At 48.8% G+C, this 16,627-nt stretch overlaps 1 protein-coding gene across 2 annotated transcripts in view; it reads right to left on the minus strand.

Annotated features, from left to right (window-relative positions):
• Positions 1-16,627, minus strand: part of TMCC2 (transmembrane and coiled-coil domain family 2) — a 45,358-nt gene that overhangs the window by 22,689 nt on the left and 6,042 nt on the right. Inside the window, exon 2 of one of the 2 annotated variants that reach the window (XM_008074673.2) lies at positions 7,858-8,403. In XM_008074673.2, coding sequence (XP_008072864.1) covers positions 7,858-8,403 — 546 coding nt within the window. Of the gene's footprint in view, positions 1-1,996; positions 2,182-7,857; positions 8,404-16,627 lie in introns of those variants that run through there. The other variant, XM_021707365.1, reaches the window with a different exon arrangement.

Raw genomic sequence — 16,627 nt, forward strand, 5'->3', positions numbered from 1 at the left:
GGGGGGGGGGGGAGGGGAAGGAGGGAGAGGAGGGGGAGGATCATCTGCTTTCTGAGGAGACAGGTGGCCCAACTCCAACTCCACTGACATACCACCAGTGGTTCCTCCTCCAGACTCCAGGACCTGTGTCTTCCAGAGGTTAAAGCAACACGCAGATTGGGAACTAGATGTCACCTACGTCTCTATATGTCCTGCCAATCCCCTGATACACACACAAACAAGCAAAAATTGTTCCCCACTTTACAAATGTAAGAGAAGGTGGTTACCTTTCTCAGTGTCACACGAGAGTAGAAAACAGAACAGTGGGACTGAGATGACTTTTTTTTAAATAGGGAAATAAGTGAAGGCATAACTTCAAAGACAACTAACTGAATTAGAGGCAACAATAGCCAAACTACCATCACCAAGGCTAAGCTGCTTCTTGGACTGTGAGCCCCTCTCTGTCTCCCGTCCCACCTGACTCCCCTTGGGGCTCAAGATCCCCTAAATTCTTAGGATGGGGCGGGGGTGAACCTCCCCAGAACAGCTGAGGAACTTTAGCTGCCTCCAGGGTGTTTCTGTAACTCAAGCCCTAACAGGCGCCGCTCTGGTCCAAATGCCAGCTGGTAAGTTCTGAACAATGGTAAGGGGTGTAGGGGGTGGGGAAGGCTTATGAATTAAAAATAGATGCTAGGAATCACCAGAGAGCTTGCAGGGAGCATGTGGGACTGTGTTTACTAGGGAGAGAAGAATACCTCCTATTCATGCCCAGAGACCGGGGCAGAACTACCATGGCTTCTCACACCAACCAATGGCCTCTGGGTCTGGGGGAGTCAGCTGACAGAACAGGGTTCACTGATGATTGGAAGACCCCCATGGCCATGTCCATACCTAGACAATTTCAGGTCAGGAAAGCTACATAACTGAAGGGGAGATGGCAACCAAGAGATAAAGTCATCCTCCTTGAGTGGAAGCAAACCTGCTCCCTCTAGATGTTGTATAAAATGGTCCCTAGCTGTTTCAGTGATGTCAGATCTCAGTTGGATCTTGGGGACAGACTAGAAACATGGGAACCAGTCTCTTCTCTGTCAAGACCTAGCTGGGTGCCCCGGGCAAGCAGTCTCCGGTTCCTCTAGGCCTCAGTCTATTCAATTGTAAAATGGAGATAATAACCTGCTCTGCCAATTTCACAGATATGTTATTAAGGTTAACCAGGCGATGGCTCAGCCTGTAATCCCAGCACTTTGGGAGGCCGAGGCGAGAAGACTGCCTGAGCGCAGGCGTTCAAAGACCAGCCGGGCAGCTTGGTGAGACCTCGTCTCTACAATAAATAAAAAAATAAGCCAGGCATGGTAGCGCACGCCTGTAGTTCCAGCTATTTGGAAGACTGAGATGGAAGGATCACCTAAGCTCAGCAGGTCAAGGCTGTGGTGGTTGTGAACATGCCACTGTACTCTAGCCTGGGTGACAGAGTGAGACTTCAATTAAAAAAAAAGGAAAAAGATTAACCAGACAATGCATGCAATATTAAAGCTGAAAGTTCTAAATAAGGATTCACAACAATCACAGGAACAACCATTTCCCCCATTATCACCCTGAACTCAGAGAACTGTCCCCTTGTTAGGTCATTCAGGAATCCCTGGGCCTGATCTTCCACAGGAAGCAAGAAGAAAATCCCTCTCCCCTCTGGGTATCATGGGGGCAGTGTACAAACAAGACACCAGCCACATGCAAAAGCCCTGCAGAAAAACACCCCAGCTGATGCCTGCCTGTGACCCCAGGCCCCTACATTCCCAGCTAGCAAACATCGACAACCCTTCAGTAGCTCCAGACAGTGCCCACTGCCCACCCCTACTCCCTCTGCCTACCCACGCAGCCAGAGATCTTCATGGGAGCCCTGGGCAACCAGAGGCTATGAGGTTCACGATTTCCCTCCTCATAAAATAGCTGCATCCTGGATACCCTTGCTTGACAGGATTCTTCTAATTTGATTTTTCAAATGTATTCACTGACTCACCCATGAGAGGTGGGCCTGGCTGCTGCTGCATGCAGACTGCTTGTTCATTAGGGGCCAGACGGCCTGGTTCATTCTGCTTGGCTCCTCCAACTCTTGATTTCACAAAGCCAGGCTGCCCTTTCAGCAGACGCATCCAGAACTCACTCTTAGAACAGCCTTCTCCCCAGTGGAAGCGGGCTTGCAAATGGTCCAGTCCCATCATTCTAAATGCTCTCTATATGCTGACAACTCCCAAATTTATGCCTCCAGCTTGGATCTCTCCCCGGAACTCCAGGCTCATACATCGACTGCTTATTTGGCATCTCCACGTGGAGGTTTAATAGCCACCTCACACTTAACGTACACAAAACCTAGCTCTGATTTCTGGCCCCCATGGCCCTTGCCAGATACCTGTTGCATCTGTCATCTTTCTCAATTCTGTTAATGGCAATTTTATCTCCCCAGCTGCCGGGCCAAAAACCTGCAAGCCATCGTTGACTTCTCCCCTTCTATCATGCCTGCAACCAATTCACCAAGAAACTTTGTGGCTTGGTCTTTGAAGCCCATCCAGAATCCAGCCACCTCTCCCCCCATCCATCATTCCCACCATTGTCTCACCCCAGAGTAGCTCAACAGCCTCTGAACTAGACTCCCTGCTCACACCTTGGTTCACAGTCTGTTCTCCACACAGCAACCAGAGTGATCTTTTAATTTAGTTTTTATTTTCATTTTTGAGTTGGAGTCTCACTCCTTCGCCCAGGCTGGAGTACAGTGGCACGCATACTCACAGTCACCCCAGCGTTGATCTTCTGGGCTCCAGTGATCCTTCTGCCTCAGCCTTCCAAGTAGCCAGAACTACAGACACGTACTACCACGATGGGCTATTTTTTAAAAATTTTATTGTAGAGACGAGGTCTTGCCAGGTTGCCTGGGCTGGTCTCGAACCCGCGGGCTTAGGCAATCTACTCGCCTCGGCCTCCCAAAGTGCTGAGATTACAGGCTGAGGCACCGAGCCCAGCCCCCAGAATGATCTTTTTAAAAGATCAACTCATCTGTACAAAACCTTCTAATAACTTTCCATCTCACTTGGGAAAAAAAAGAAAAGTTCCTTTTCCGGCCTACTAGGCCCTATGTGATCTGCAGTCCTCCCAGTTCCCTCTCCCTCCATCACTCTGGGCCCACCTCTCCCTTCTATTCTCTGATTCTCTTCTCTTCTATACTCTCTGCCTTGTTCACTCCACTCCAGTCACACTGATCTTCTTGCAGGTTCCTTGAGCACATTCCTACCTCAAGGCCTTTGTACTTACTGGTTCTTTCCTAGCTATCCTCATGATTCATTCCTTCATACCACCAGAGAAGCCTCTTCTGACCAACTAGGCAAAAGAGCATGCAGCCTACCCCCATCACTCAGTCTCCTTACCCTGCTCTTACTTGGCTTCTTGGCACTCATTACCATGAAATATATCATGTAGTCATTTATTGAATGGTTGTCTCTCACCACTAGAATATAAGTTTCATAAAAGTAGGGGCTTTGCTTTCATTCACTGCTGTATCCCCAATGCCTAGAACAGTGCCTGGCACATACTAGATGCTCAGTAAATACTTGTTGAATGAAGGGGAAACAGGAAGGTACTCGGTGAAAATGCCCCCTGTGCTGCTGAAGAAGAGATGTCAGTTGACTTGATGACTGACCGGTGAGGCTCAACTATTGGGAGATGGACCAGGACACCTGTGGAAAGTCCTTTCTGCTTAAAGAAGTCTAAAACCAGTCATTTCTGGAATAGATGACATGATTCAATATCTAGTGACCAAAAAGTGCTGGAAGATCATCCCCTAGGGTGATGATTATGTCAAAGCATGGTCTAAAGTTGCTGTGTGTTGAACATGCTGGAGGCTGGGTCCATCGCTGGCGATGGCTGCCAGCTGGCGCACATGGACATGGTTGAGGTCAGGAAACCCAGGTTCCAGTTCCAGGCCTGTCATTTCAGAACTATATGGCCTTGGATGAGTCATATCCCCTCTTTGAGTCTATCCCCTCTTTGAGTCTTAAAACTGGGATATCACCACCTGGCTTATTCACCTCACCCGACTGCTTTAATGAATTCATGAAATGATGTCTACAAAAGCGCTTCCTAAGTTGGCAGAGTGCAAACCCAAACTTAAGTTGCTGTACAGTACCAGGCATACAGCATACACACAAATGTTTGTTGAATGAGCAAACTTCCAAATGTTTTCAAATGTCAAGATGCACAAGAACTCGAGAAACAGCCTATGTTGAGGGAGGACAACTCCAAGTCGTACATGGTGCTGTATCTGCTCTGGTGATAATCTATGGTGAAAACAGCTTCACACCAGAGTTTCCCTTGGAATTTTGATGACAGAAACCCACGGAGGCCTTACATCCCCCACATGCAGGATTGTCTGGTCACCCATCATCTCTCCTCCTCTCATTGCCTTCCACTCGAGCTGTCTTCTCTCTCATCTGCCCTCCCACTAGACCTTCCAGACTCTTCCTTCCATGGTGAATAGGCAGCCTCCTGCCTACCCACAGTCAGCACTTGGCCCCCTGCAGGCTCTTATTGCGTTCTACTTTCCCTGGGGCCCTCGTTAATTGTAGTGACTCTCCAACATTTCACAACTCTGAGGTAGAACCAGCATTCTACTCTACTCAGTGCAGCTTCAGCAGTGCCACCCCTTACCCCTCATGGACAAGCCCAGCTTCCTCTGAGGTCCCTGCTATTGCACACTCCCCTCCCCCCCACCCTCCACACATCAAGGCTACCTGCTGACTATTATCCTAGGCAGGATTTCAATGTCATGGACAGCCCATGTGACAACTAACCTCTCAGCTCTTTCTGTCACAAATTATCTTTCCATTTATTCCTCATCTGCCATGCTCTAGGAGTATATACTGACCCGTGTCTTCCCTATCTAGTCCCCAGAATCAAACTCCAATGCCCTCTCCTTTCTCTCTCGTTCCTCTTTACTCTCAAAGAACTTGATCCTCAACCCCCTGAATACTCCCACCTCTTTTTCTCCACACTCCTCAGCCTTCTCCCATCCCCACCTCCTTTGCCAGCTGGGATTTCAAGGTCCAATCCTTTGAGCATTCTCTGATCCAATCTCCCAACTTCTTTGTCACCCTTGACCTTTCAACCTGCTCTCCCAGCAACTGCCAACCCTAGATAGGCCTTCATCTCTGTTCTCACCCTCTGGCTGCTGAAGACTACTAGAAGAAAAACAAATCACAAGGGGTGCTACCAGCACAACTTGCAAGCCTCCACCCCGAGCCTCCACAATACCAGACAGGGCATCTACATGTTCCTGCTCGGAGCCAAACTGTACTGCCCTTCTCAAGCCAGTCCTCCCACCTCCCTCACTATTCTCAATAAACAGTTGCATCTTTGGTTTTCTTCCCCACAGAAAATAAACGTCAAATAAGAACTCATTTCTGCCTCCCAGAGGTGACTCTCTTTGTGGCCAAAGATCACGCTGACATCTGGATCTCACATCCTCTCATCTACGTAGTCCTCAACCCAACTAGAATTCCTCTTCCTCACCTCTATCTTCAATCTCTCCCTAACAGGGCCCTTCTCTGCCAACATGAAGGAGTCTCATCTTTAAAAACCCCACAAAGACTGGGCACAATGACTCAAACTTATAATCCTAGCACTCTGGGAGGCCAAGGTAAGGGGATTGCCTGAGTCCACGGGATCAAGAACAGCCTGGGCAACTTGGCGAGACCTCATCTCTACAATAAATTTAAAAATTGCCTGTAATTCCAGCTACTTGGAAGGCTGAGGCGGAAGGATCGCTGGAGCCCAGTCAGTCATTCCTGGGGTGGCTGTGAGCATGCCACTGTACTCCAGCCTGGGTGATGGAGTGAGACTCCACCTCAAAAAAAAAAAAGAAGAAAGAAAAATCCCCACAAAAACTAGACTGTCTCAATCTGATGCCCTCTCCCTTCCCAGCCAAGCTACACAACTGCCTCCACTCCTACCATCTCTTTGGTCCACTGAAACTGGCTTCTGCCACAGCTACCAATGACCTCCACTGCTTGATTCTGCCAATGCACATTTCCGAATCCAGATCTGGCCTTCCCCTTCTAATGCATTTCACTCAGGGTACTTCCTCCTCCTTCAAGCTCCTTTCTTCTGCTTCAACATCATTCTCTGCAGATTTACTTTTACACATCTGGATGCTCCCTCTCGGGCCCCTTATGCTTGGCCTATCTCTTATATATCACTTGGATCTGTCCTTCGCCTCCTTTTCACTCCACACACGCCCCTTCAAGGATCTTACCCACACCCACAACTTTAACCTCAGTGCCGACTCCCAGAGCACTAGCCTCAACTCTGACCTCTACCCCAGAAACCCACCTGCCAGTTGGTCCCCTCTAGACAGCTCCCAAAGGCACCTGCAACTCAACAGGTCCAAAACTGAACTTGCCGCCTTCCCTCAAAACACACTCCTTCTCCCATGACTCCTCAACTAGAGCATTCCCCATCTCTCAAGATGCTAAGGCAGAAACCTGCAGGGGTCCTCAAACTCTTAAAACAGGGGGCTAGTTCACTGTCCCTCAGACCGTTGGAGGGGCGGACTATAGTTTAAAAAAAAAAAAGGAATTTGTTCATAGTTTTTTTTTTTTAAACTATAGGCCACCCCTTCAACAGTCTGAGGGACAGTGCACTGGCCCCCTGTTTTAAAAGTTTGAGGACCTCTGCCACCCCCGACTCTTCCCCTTAGGCTTGTACCTACTTTTTCACCTAGTACTATTGATACTCACTCACAAATGTCTTCTGTACTCATCTTCCTTCCATCCCCACTGCTGCAGCATAGACTGCTATACTAGATCCAAAGCTCCCTTGACCCCACTCCTGAGCTCCCTTCTCAACCTACTGTTTACACTGAGACCCACAGGGACGTCCTTCCACCAGTCTCCTGCCTAATACCCTTTGACAGCATCACATGACCCCCAGACTCAATATGACAAGGCCTTTTGTGATCTGGCTTCTAGCTACCTGTCAGTCCCCAAAAGCGCTGGGTGCTCTGACCACAACGAATCCCTAGTTGCCCCCAGCTCCAGCTGTACCCCTCTCCTTTCCCCTCCCCCGCTTCCTCCCTGGTTACATCATACTCCTTCAAGATTTAACTCAATGGCTTCCCCAGCAGGTCTCTGCCCACTCCCCTCCTTTCTCCGTCCCCTCCCCTTGAAGCTCTCACAGCATCTCTCATAGCTTGGTCACCCTGCTCTGTCCAGACAGTGAGCTGCATGAGGACAGTGATGCCAGGTTGTTCGTTCTTTTAGCACATAGTAAGACTTCAATAAATACGTGTTACATGAACAAAAGAATGTGGAAATTCATGAAGGGCTAAACTAGTTTCTCTCCTTCCCAAACAGTCCATCAGGGATTGTTCCCCTATCTTCCTTGGCTGGTAGTGATAGTAAAAACGATACTATGCCAGGCTCCATTCCAAGTAGCTACTGTTATTATCCTCATTTTCAATTAGTGAAACTGAGGTACAGAGAGGTTAAGTGACTAACTCAGCCAGTCAATGGCAGAACCAGGGTTGGTTCCAACCTGTGCTCTGAACCACTGTACTTACTGCTTCTTGAGAGCACATTTAAGGAAAACATTTTCTCAAGCCAAAATTAACATCAGCTGATCAAAATGTAATTCTGAGAAACAAACCCCTAAGCAAACAAAAATTAGCCACTCTGGGATCATCTCCTGTTCATACCTCTGAGTCCTTCAGACAAGGGCAGATAACTCTGCAGGCAGCAGGGCAGCAGTACCCACCAGGCAGGACCCAGCTCAGCTCCCCAGGTCCTGAGATCCCTCAGCCTCTGAGTTGTGCCCCACCTGGAAGGCCCACCTCACCTTGTCCCCGATGCCCTCCGCCTCCTCGGCCAGGAGGTACACGTTGCCGCCGTCAGCCAGCAGCAGGGCGGTATCAGTGGTGGATGAGGAGCGGGGACGGCACTGGTGCTGGTGCAGGATGGCGGCCAGGCTGCTGTCCTGGGGGGCCTTGCGCAGCAGGTGGGGGCTGCCACGCTGGGGCTCCAGGGAGCTGCTCTTGGTGCGCCGGCTGCTGGTCCCGCTGCTGCCACCCCCACTGCTGCTGTGCAGGCTGGCGCCCCGCTTGATGGAGGGCCGGGAGCGGATCTGCTGCAGCACACGGTTGAAGGCGGTGGGCCGGGCAGGCAGATCGTGCAGGGACATGGCGTAGGACACGCGGTGCATCTCCGGAGAGCGCTCCTTCTCATCTGGGGAGTCATGATCAGACATGCCCTGCTGCTGCTGCTGCTGCTGCTGCTGGGAATCCTGAGACGTCTGATGCTCCCTCTCCCGAGACCGGCGGCGGCTGTGGAACAGGTGCTTCAGACCGTGGCCAAACATGGAGCCCTCTGAGAGCTGCTGGATTTTCTTAAGGGGAAGAGATGAAGAATCCTGGTGAGTGGAAAGCTCTTGAATGCCTAGTCAGGGGCAGGGGGGGTGATGGTGACGAGTCTGTCCTTGTTAGACTGGCGTAGCCACTACAGCCATCTGAACCTAGAAGATCCCTATGGATGGCTTGTCAGGTCTAAAAGGTCACTTGGTAAAAAGTGATCAACCTAGATCCATCCTTTCACACCCAAAGAAATGCACCCCATGGTTTCCCACAGGACATTCCCAATCAAAAAGTGGGTTCAGGGTTTCCAGGAATGATGCACTCAGGGCTACAGTCTGGGGGATTAGTGACATATACAGGTAGCATTTGAGACAAGAGGTATCCCTCTTGACTGACTGCCCACCACACCCATCCTTCCTGCCTTCTAAGTTAGACCCTCCTTCAAGCTTCAGATCACTGAGCATCCACTTCCAAAGATGCCTCATTGCAGCACTCCCTGGGAAAATCAGAGTCATACAATCAGGTTACAGTGTCATAGCAGGATGCAAATTGCCTACCCAGTATTTATTTCCCTTTCAGTCTTATCAACCAAACTTCAAGGACTTAATTCACCTTGCTAAGAATTCCTGCTTCACTGGACTCCCTTGCAGCTAGAGGTAGCCATGTGACACCATTTTGACCAATGAAAAGCAAGGTGAGGGTTTCGGGGAATACTTTTGCCTTCCTGATAAAGATGCTGGCCTTTCCCACTTCTTTCCGTGTGAATGTAATGCCTGGAGATGTGGCAGCCATTTGGCAACTACGAGGTGACATGGTTGATGATGATGGCCTGCATATACCCAGATGGTGGAGCCCAAGAGACAGGCCTGAGAACTTGATGGCCTATGAAGCCACCAAACCAGTGGGGAATGGCTAACCTGGGATTCTTGTTGCCGGAAATAAATACACCTAACTTTGACTACATAATTCTAGTACAATTTTCTGTTGTCTATAGCCAAATTCATTTCTCAAATAGTTGGTAATAAAATAAACTTCTATAAGCATGCCTTGTAGCATAGTCAATGATGTGACCAATTCTTTAGCATACATGTCAGAAGCAGCTATGCAAATGAATATCTTTTCCCTCCAACTGGACCAAATCAGAGGTCTCCTGGAGCCCAGTGTTGCCCTGGTCCCAGCCTTTCCTCTTGGCTCTGCTGCTAAGCTCCTCCAGCTGCTCCCTAGGCAATACTACTCAGAGAGAAGCAGCTGGATGGCCTGACAGGGCAAGGCAACTGTGGAATGAGTCCAGACAGCTGCTTCTGTTAGGAGATGGCTTATTTGGCTGGGCTGAGCCCTCCACTAGAGCTTCAGAGCTGTGGGGAGGAGGGATGGGATGTAGAGGACCAGGTGAGCCCCCACTTTCCCCATAGCTCCTAAGAGGGAAACTCAGAGCCCAGCCATTTGGGGCTCAATGAGCCATGGCAGGATTTCATCTGTGAGGAACAACCCAGTCTCATGAGACAGGCCTCAGTCATTTTTAAAAACATTCCCCCAAAATTACACATACTGGATTTTCTTTTGTTTTTCTAGAGACAAACTTACAGAGCAGAAAATTTAGACCATGCAGAAACCAAGAAAAAAAATCCTACATCTTCTAAATTAGCTGACCCCATTCTTATGTTACTTTACACCTCAGCACTGAGTTTGTGCAGACAGCTGCACTTATATCTGGATGTCAATAACTATTCTACTGTATATTTGTGTAAGATTTTAAGATTTTTTTCACCTCATTTGAGTGTCCCCACAATTCTCAAAGCAGACAAAGCCCTTACATCACCCATTTTACAGACCAGATAAGTTACATCACCAAAACTCACCAAGAACTAACAGTTTTAGTTTTCAAGGTACTTTTCTTTTCTTTTTTATTTTTTTTGAGTTGGAGTCTCACTCTGTCACCCAGACTGGAGTGCAGTGGCACGCTCTTGGCCACCACAGTTTTGACCTACTGGGCTCCAGCGATCCTTCCGCCTCAGCCTTCCAAGAAGCTGGAACTACAGGTACACGCTACCACGCCCAGCTAATTTTTGATTTATTGTAGAGACAAGGTCTCGCCAAGTTGCCCGGGTGGGACTTGAACCCACAGACTCAGGCAATCTACTTGCCTCGGCCTCCCAAAGTGCTGGGATTACAGGCTGAGCCACCGAAGTCTGGCCTCAAGGTGCTTTTCACCTTGCATTATCTCATTTGGTTTTCCCAGATACTAACAAAAGTAACAACTGCAACGTTTCCATTTATAGATGAGGAAATTAAGGCTACCACTATTCCTTCTCAAGAACTGGATTCTGGGGCAGCCCTGGAGATGCTAAGTTACGCAGTGCCAGGTTTTCCCACAGGAGTTTCCATCCCCTGAAGGCTAGCCTGAGGCAGGGCCACTAGGTCCACCCGAGTCTGCTGGGGAGACCCAAGGCATCCAAGGCAGAGTGGATGGTGGGGCACACTCTGCCATGGACTTGGAATGGGCCAGATCCTGCAGCCTCCAGACCAGGGACACTCCAGGACACCTCCCTCTTCCTTAGGCTCAAGCTGACACGAGACCTCCATCCAGGCATCGTGGATGGGGCCAGCTGGCTCTGGCATTTGCCCAGCTGCCTTTGCCAAATGGTCACATTACATATTACAAACGTCTTTCTAGCATTCTATTCCCCCTTCTCCTCCCCCCCATTCCTAAACTAGCTTCTCCAACACTGAGGTCCCTCTTCTAGATCCATACTCATGTAGACAGTTTCCCCTCAAAATCCTCCCCTGGGCTAGGCACCGTGGCTGTAATTCCAGCACTTTGAAAGGCTGAGGCAGGAGGATGGCTTGAGGCCAGTAGTCCAAGACCAGCCGGGGTAACATAGTGAGAACCTGTCCCTACAAAAAGAGAATTTTTTTTTTTTTTTTTTTTGAGTTGGAGTCTCACTCTGTCACCCAGACTGGAGTGCAATGGCCGCTCCCGGCCACCGCAGCCTCGACCTGCTGGGCTCCGGCGATCCTTCGGCCTCAGCCTTCCAAGTAGCCGGAATTACAGGTATGCGCTACCACACCCGGCTGATTTTTTGATTTATTGTAGAGATGAGGTCTCGCTGCCCAGGCAGGTCTCGAACCCGCGGGCTCAGGCAATCCACTCACCTCAGTCTCCCAAAGGCGCGGGATTACAGGCTGAGCCACCGAGCCCGGCTCAAAATGAGAATTTTAAAAAGACTTCACCAGGGCCTGGAACACTGAGGCATTTCTCTCCCTCAACCAGGTGGATGTGCTGGGGAGAGCTAGAGCAGACACCATTGTCTATCATATTGCCTTGAATCCTAAAGTCCTTGGCCAAGTTATTTTTTTTAATTACTCACAGCATTTATGCTGACATTCTAATCTGTCATTAGCCTAACCTCAGGAGCTAGGAATATGACAGGTCACAGCAACAACGTCTCCATTTTGCAAATGAAGAAACTGAAGTACAGCTAAGTGGTTCATCCAAGCCACACAGACAAACTCTCTTCTAGTCTAATTTACCTTCACAGGCCCACAGACTGATTCCAAGACCACACTAGATATGGTATTTGCATGTGTCCCAGAACAGTATCAAAGGCAGACTCAAAACAAAGCAAAGATGCCTGGGTCAGGGGCGTGAGGAGCCCTGAACTACAGTTGTGGAACTGCCTGTGCCACATCACAGGACCTGGATAAGACCTGCAGCCAGGAGGTCTTTGTGTCCCACCTCCCTGGCTGTTCTGCAGGTGAAGGAAAGCTAGGGAGGGTGACCAAGCGACCCATGACCCTTGCCCCAGCAGATGGAGGAGTCTTAAACTCCACAGGAGGCATAAGGGAAAGAATAAAAAGGAAGTCAAAGAACAGTGTGGGGGAGGGGAGGCTGCTCCAAATGAAGGGTTTTCCCTCACTTTCAAGGCAAGAACAGCAAGGTGATGCATGGGCTGGGCTGCTTCTGCATGTGGGTGTCAGGGAGGAGATGGTTAAGGAGTTTTGACATAACACGGTAAGTGCTTAAAAAAAAATTCAGCATATAACACATAACCAGCTACAAGTATTAGAAGTGAGGAAAACCATGGCGACTAGCTTAAGGGAACTTAGCCGCCAACGCAGCAGAAAGCACCACCTGCTCTGACTAACAGGTTCCAGCTACTAAATGTCACTTGCTTTCCCACATTGACTTTTGCTTTTCTCTAGCTGCCAGAAACCCATTTCGGTGGCCAAATTAAGCCATGTATTAGAAAAAGAGAGCTGAGGGGTTTCCGAGTTAGAGGTGGGACATAAACAGAGCTCTCGTGATCCCTAAGAATGGAGCAAGATAGCACGACCCCAGAACCGGTCAGAAGGTAGCCAGAAGGAGGAGCTTCCCAGAGCGAGGTGCCGACTCCTGGGGAGGTGAGTGGCAGAAGCTTGCTGTCCTCCCCTGAAACTACTGGTAAGGGCAGGAAGGACCTCATCTCCTTGGGTAGCACTGTACACTCAGGAAGAAAGGGAGGACTAGATGGTTTCCGAAAGATCCTTCCTGTGAAGGCTGCGGTTTCTGAACAGTTAGGCTTCACCCGCCTTCCTCCTGGCATGTAGGTCCCCTAAAGGGGAAGTTTGCTCCAAAATCTGCAAACACAGCTGAATGAGGCCAAAACTAAAATGCTTCAGGGCACAGTGTCATTGGCACCATCTGGTTAAAATGGCCAAAAGTGGTTTCTAATTCCTACAAATTCCTGGGTTCTCAGCAAACCCCAGAAAAGCTGAGAGAATCTTAAAAACTCACGATATTCTATAGCTAATTATCCCACCTGGCAGCTGACTGCAGAGTCTTTCCTCCCACTTGGGTCTGAACCTCTCTCTGTCCCATCAAAGGAAAGGCTGTGAGGGTTCAGTGGGGTGACTGGGTCACCCTGAGCCTTTGCAAGCCTAGGTCGCCAATGTTCCTCTATTTATAGGGTCTCTATGGAAATAGGGCCTGCATCAGAGAACTAATCAATGTAATACCCCACAGAGTTCCACTCTCAGGATCCAAAGTGGATTGTGGGGCTCCAATTACCCTTAAGAAACTTTGGGTGGGGAGCAAGAAAGGACCCATCACCCCAGGTTTGGCAGTGAGGGCCACAATGATGAAGAATGAGCAGCTAGAACTACTCAGGCCTGTTTGGGGTTTTTATCGGAAACACGGTGATGAAAGATTTTTGGAATCATTTTTTTTTCTTCCCCAGCATCACAGTTGATATGAAAAGCAAAACAAAACAAAACAAAACAAAAAAACAAGTATTAACTCAGGGGCAAATGATTTCCCCATTCCCAAACTTATTTAAATTCCTCTTTCCTCTATTGCTTAGAAAATTCCACCTGGAACCAATGCAAGTGGGGAAAGGTCACCTTGTCCCCCAGGTTTTAGGTGGACCGGACTCAACATACACTAGCACAGAAGATTTTTATTAAAGTTCCCAGCATGGTGTGCCCCCTCTCTGCCTCTTCGCATCCTACCCATCCTTCATTGCCTCCCCACTCCCTAAAGCCCTCTCTGATCACACCAGTCTGCAACGATTGTTCCCTGCTCTGAACGCAGAAGCTCTCATTATCTGCAGCATTCATTGTGCAATTAATCATGCCCTGCCTTGGGACATCGCTTCTAGTGTTCTCTCCAACTGTTATCCAACTTCTCGCCTCCTGATGGATGGAGACCTTGATGAGAAGAAGAGTGACTGGACATCTTTGTGTCCCTAACATTTCCCGGCAGAGAGCACCACATAAACATGGTGACTGCTATGTAATTACTGGTTTATCTATTTTCTTTTTTTTTTCCTTTAGATTAGTGACACCCCATGGACTATGTTCATCTGTTTGCTGAGCAGAAACTATCTAGGTTTACAAACCCTTCTTACAAAGATGATTTAATCCTTAGACAACTACCTTTCCCAAGATGCAATCTTTTCCAAAGATTTAAAATGTTCAGTCAAGCAGCCTTTTCTTGTGTCTAATTCAGATACTTCTTGCTGAAGTTTAAATTCTCTTCTCACTCTATTATCTTAGTAACTGCCAAGATTGAGCTGACTTGGAAGGAGATAAACACAGTCCAAGGAGCCAGAATGTGCTTGCTGTCTTCACAAATGGCTTAGGGAGGGATAGGGTGGGGGCTCATGTCCTTATAGCCAGCATTGTTTGCCACAGTAGCATCACTCAGTTACCTTGGCTGAAATATGGAAGCCTTTAGTCATTTGGGTTGAAAGTCAAATATTGTTTTTCTTACAGAGTCACAAAACATAACTTCCATCCCCCAACAGCTTTGTTCTAACTTCTCAGACAGAGAGAGACTTAAGCATTTTGCTGACAAAGGTGGACCCTGTCCTCATTTCAAAAACGCAGCATGCTAGTCTATGGGGATTTCAAAAGCAGATGCCACTTCTTAGAGGAGAGAGAAAATTAGAGATGAGTTCTGAACTGGCTTCTAAGACCACCACTGAGAAGCTGCCTGCGTCTTTTCCTCCAGCTTCTGACACTCTTTCAGGATGTCAACCCCATCAGGTCCTATCAGATGTTGCAACTCCTTGCTGAGGGAGATTCACCACCACTATCTTGTTAAAGTGACTGGGAGCGAAGACACAATAAGATACACCAAAAAAGCACATTCTGTAAATACTGAGCCTGCAAGACAGTTCCTACTAGAACAACGAGGGCAGCTGGGAACTAATCTAGAACCCAATATGTGGCAGGAGAACAGAGAGCTTCGCTGGCCACATGCTCTCCCATCAGTCACCAATTCCTCCAGAGCCCATGCACAGCACTGCTCTGAATATTATGGAAAGCTGGAGGGCTGGTGGTGGGGCAATCCTAGGCCTCAGGACCCTCTGCCTACCTCACATAAGATGCACATGGGGGCCAGGCATGGTGGCTCAGGCCTGTAATCCCTGCACTTTGAGAGGCTAAGGTGAGAGGACTGCCTAAGCCCACGGGTTCCAGACCAGCCTGGGCAACATGGTGAGACCTCGTCTCCACAATAAAAAATCAAAAAATTAGCTGGGCATGATAGTGTGCACCTGTAGTTCCGACAACTTGGAAGGCTGAGGTGGAAGGATCACAGGAGCCCAGCAGGTCAATGCTGGGATGGCCATGAGCAAGCAACCGTACTCTAGCTTGGACCACAGAGTAAGACTCCAACTCAAAAAAAAAAGATGCACGTGGGATTAACCAGGTAACTTCAGCATTTGTACCACTCCCCATTGCTCCTGACTGTTCCAGGCAAGCAGGTCTCTCCAAGTTGCCCAGGCATGTCTCAAACCCGCGGGCTCAGGCAATCCACTCACCTAGGCCTCCCAATGCGCTGGGATTATAGGCTGAGCCACCAAGCCCGGCCCACTCTTGCTTTAATATCTCACTCTAGACCCACCTCCCAGTGCACTTTTCCTGATTAACGCTGTATATTGTTCTTTATTTGTAAAGACAGTCTTACCCTGTTACCCAGGCTGGAATGCAGTGGCACAGTCATAGCTCACTGCATCCTCGATCTCCTAGGCCCAAGGGATCCTTCTGCCTCAGTCTTCCAAGTACCTAAGACTACAGGCACACATCACCATGCCTGGTTTTAAAAAATTTTTTTTAATTTTTTTGTAGAGACAGGGGTCTCGTTATGTTGCCAAGGTTGATCTCGAACTCTTGGCCTCAAACAGTCCTACTGCCTTGGCCTCCCAAAGTGCTGAGATTTTAGGTGTGAGCCACTGCACCCAGCCAACCATATACATTTCTGATTCCATCGCATGATGCTCTAAGCCCCTTAAACTCTGGTTGATGACTTTCTTGCAAGTATTTCTTCCTGTTTGACCTGAGAACTCACCTGGAGATAAAGGCAGTGTCTATTGCCAAAGAACTAATTTCCCATTTCCTTGTTTTTAGGACTACTCAATCTACCTCCTCTGATAAAATATATATCCCAGGGGTGCAGCTTCTATCTAAGATTGCAGGAATCGTCAAGCCTGAACATTTTCCTTCTAAAATAAAACTCTAGGGCCGGGATCGGTGGCTCAGCCTGTAATCCCAGCACTTTGGGAGGCCAAGGTGAGTAGATTGCCTGAGCCCGCAGGTTCGAGATCAGCCTGGGGAACTTGGTGATACCTCATCTCTACAATAAATCAAAAAATTAGTCAGGTGTGGTAGCGCGTGCCTGTAGTTCCAGCTACTTGGAAGGCTGAGGTGGAAGGATCGCCGGAGCCCAGCAGGTCGAGGCTGTGGTGGCCGGGAGCAGCCACTGCACTCCAGTCTGGG

The sequence above is a fragment of the Carlito syrichta genome, unplaced genomic scaffold, assembly GCF_000164805.1.
Source record: "Carlito syrichta isolate Samal-C Ts95f unplaced genomic scaffold, Tarsius_syrichta-2.0.1 Scaffold316857, whole genome shotgun sequence".
In the NCBI taxonomy this organism is placed as follows: domain Eukaryota; kingdom Metazoa; phylum Chordata; class Mammalia; order Primates; family Tarsiidae; genus Carlito; species Carlito syrichta.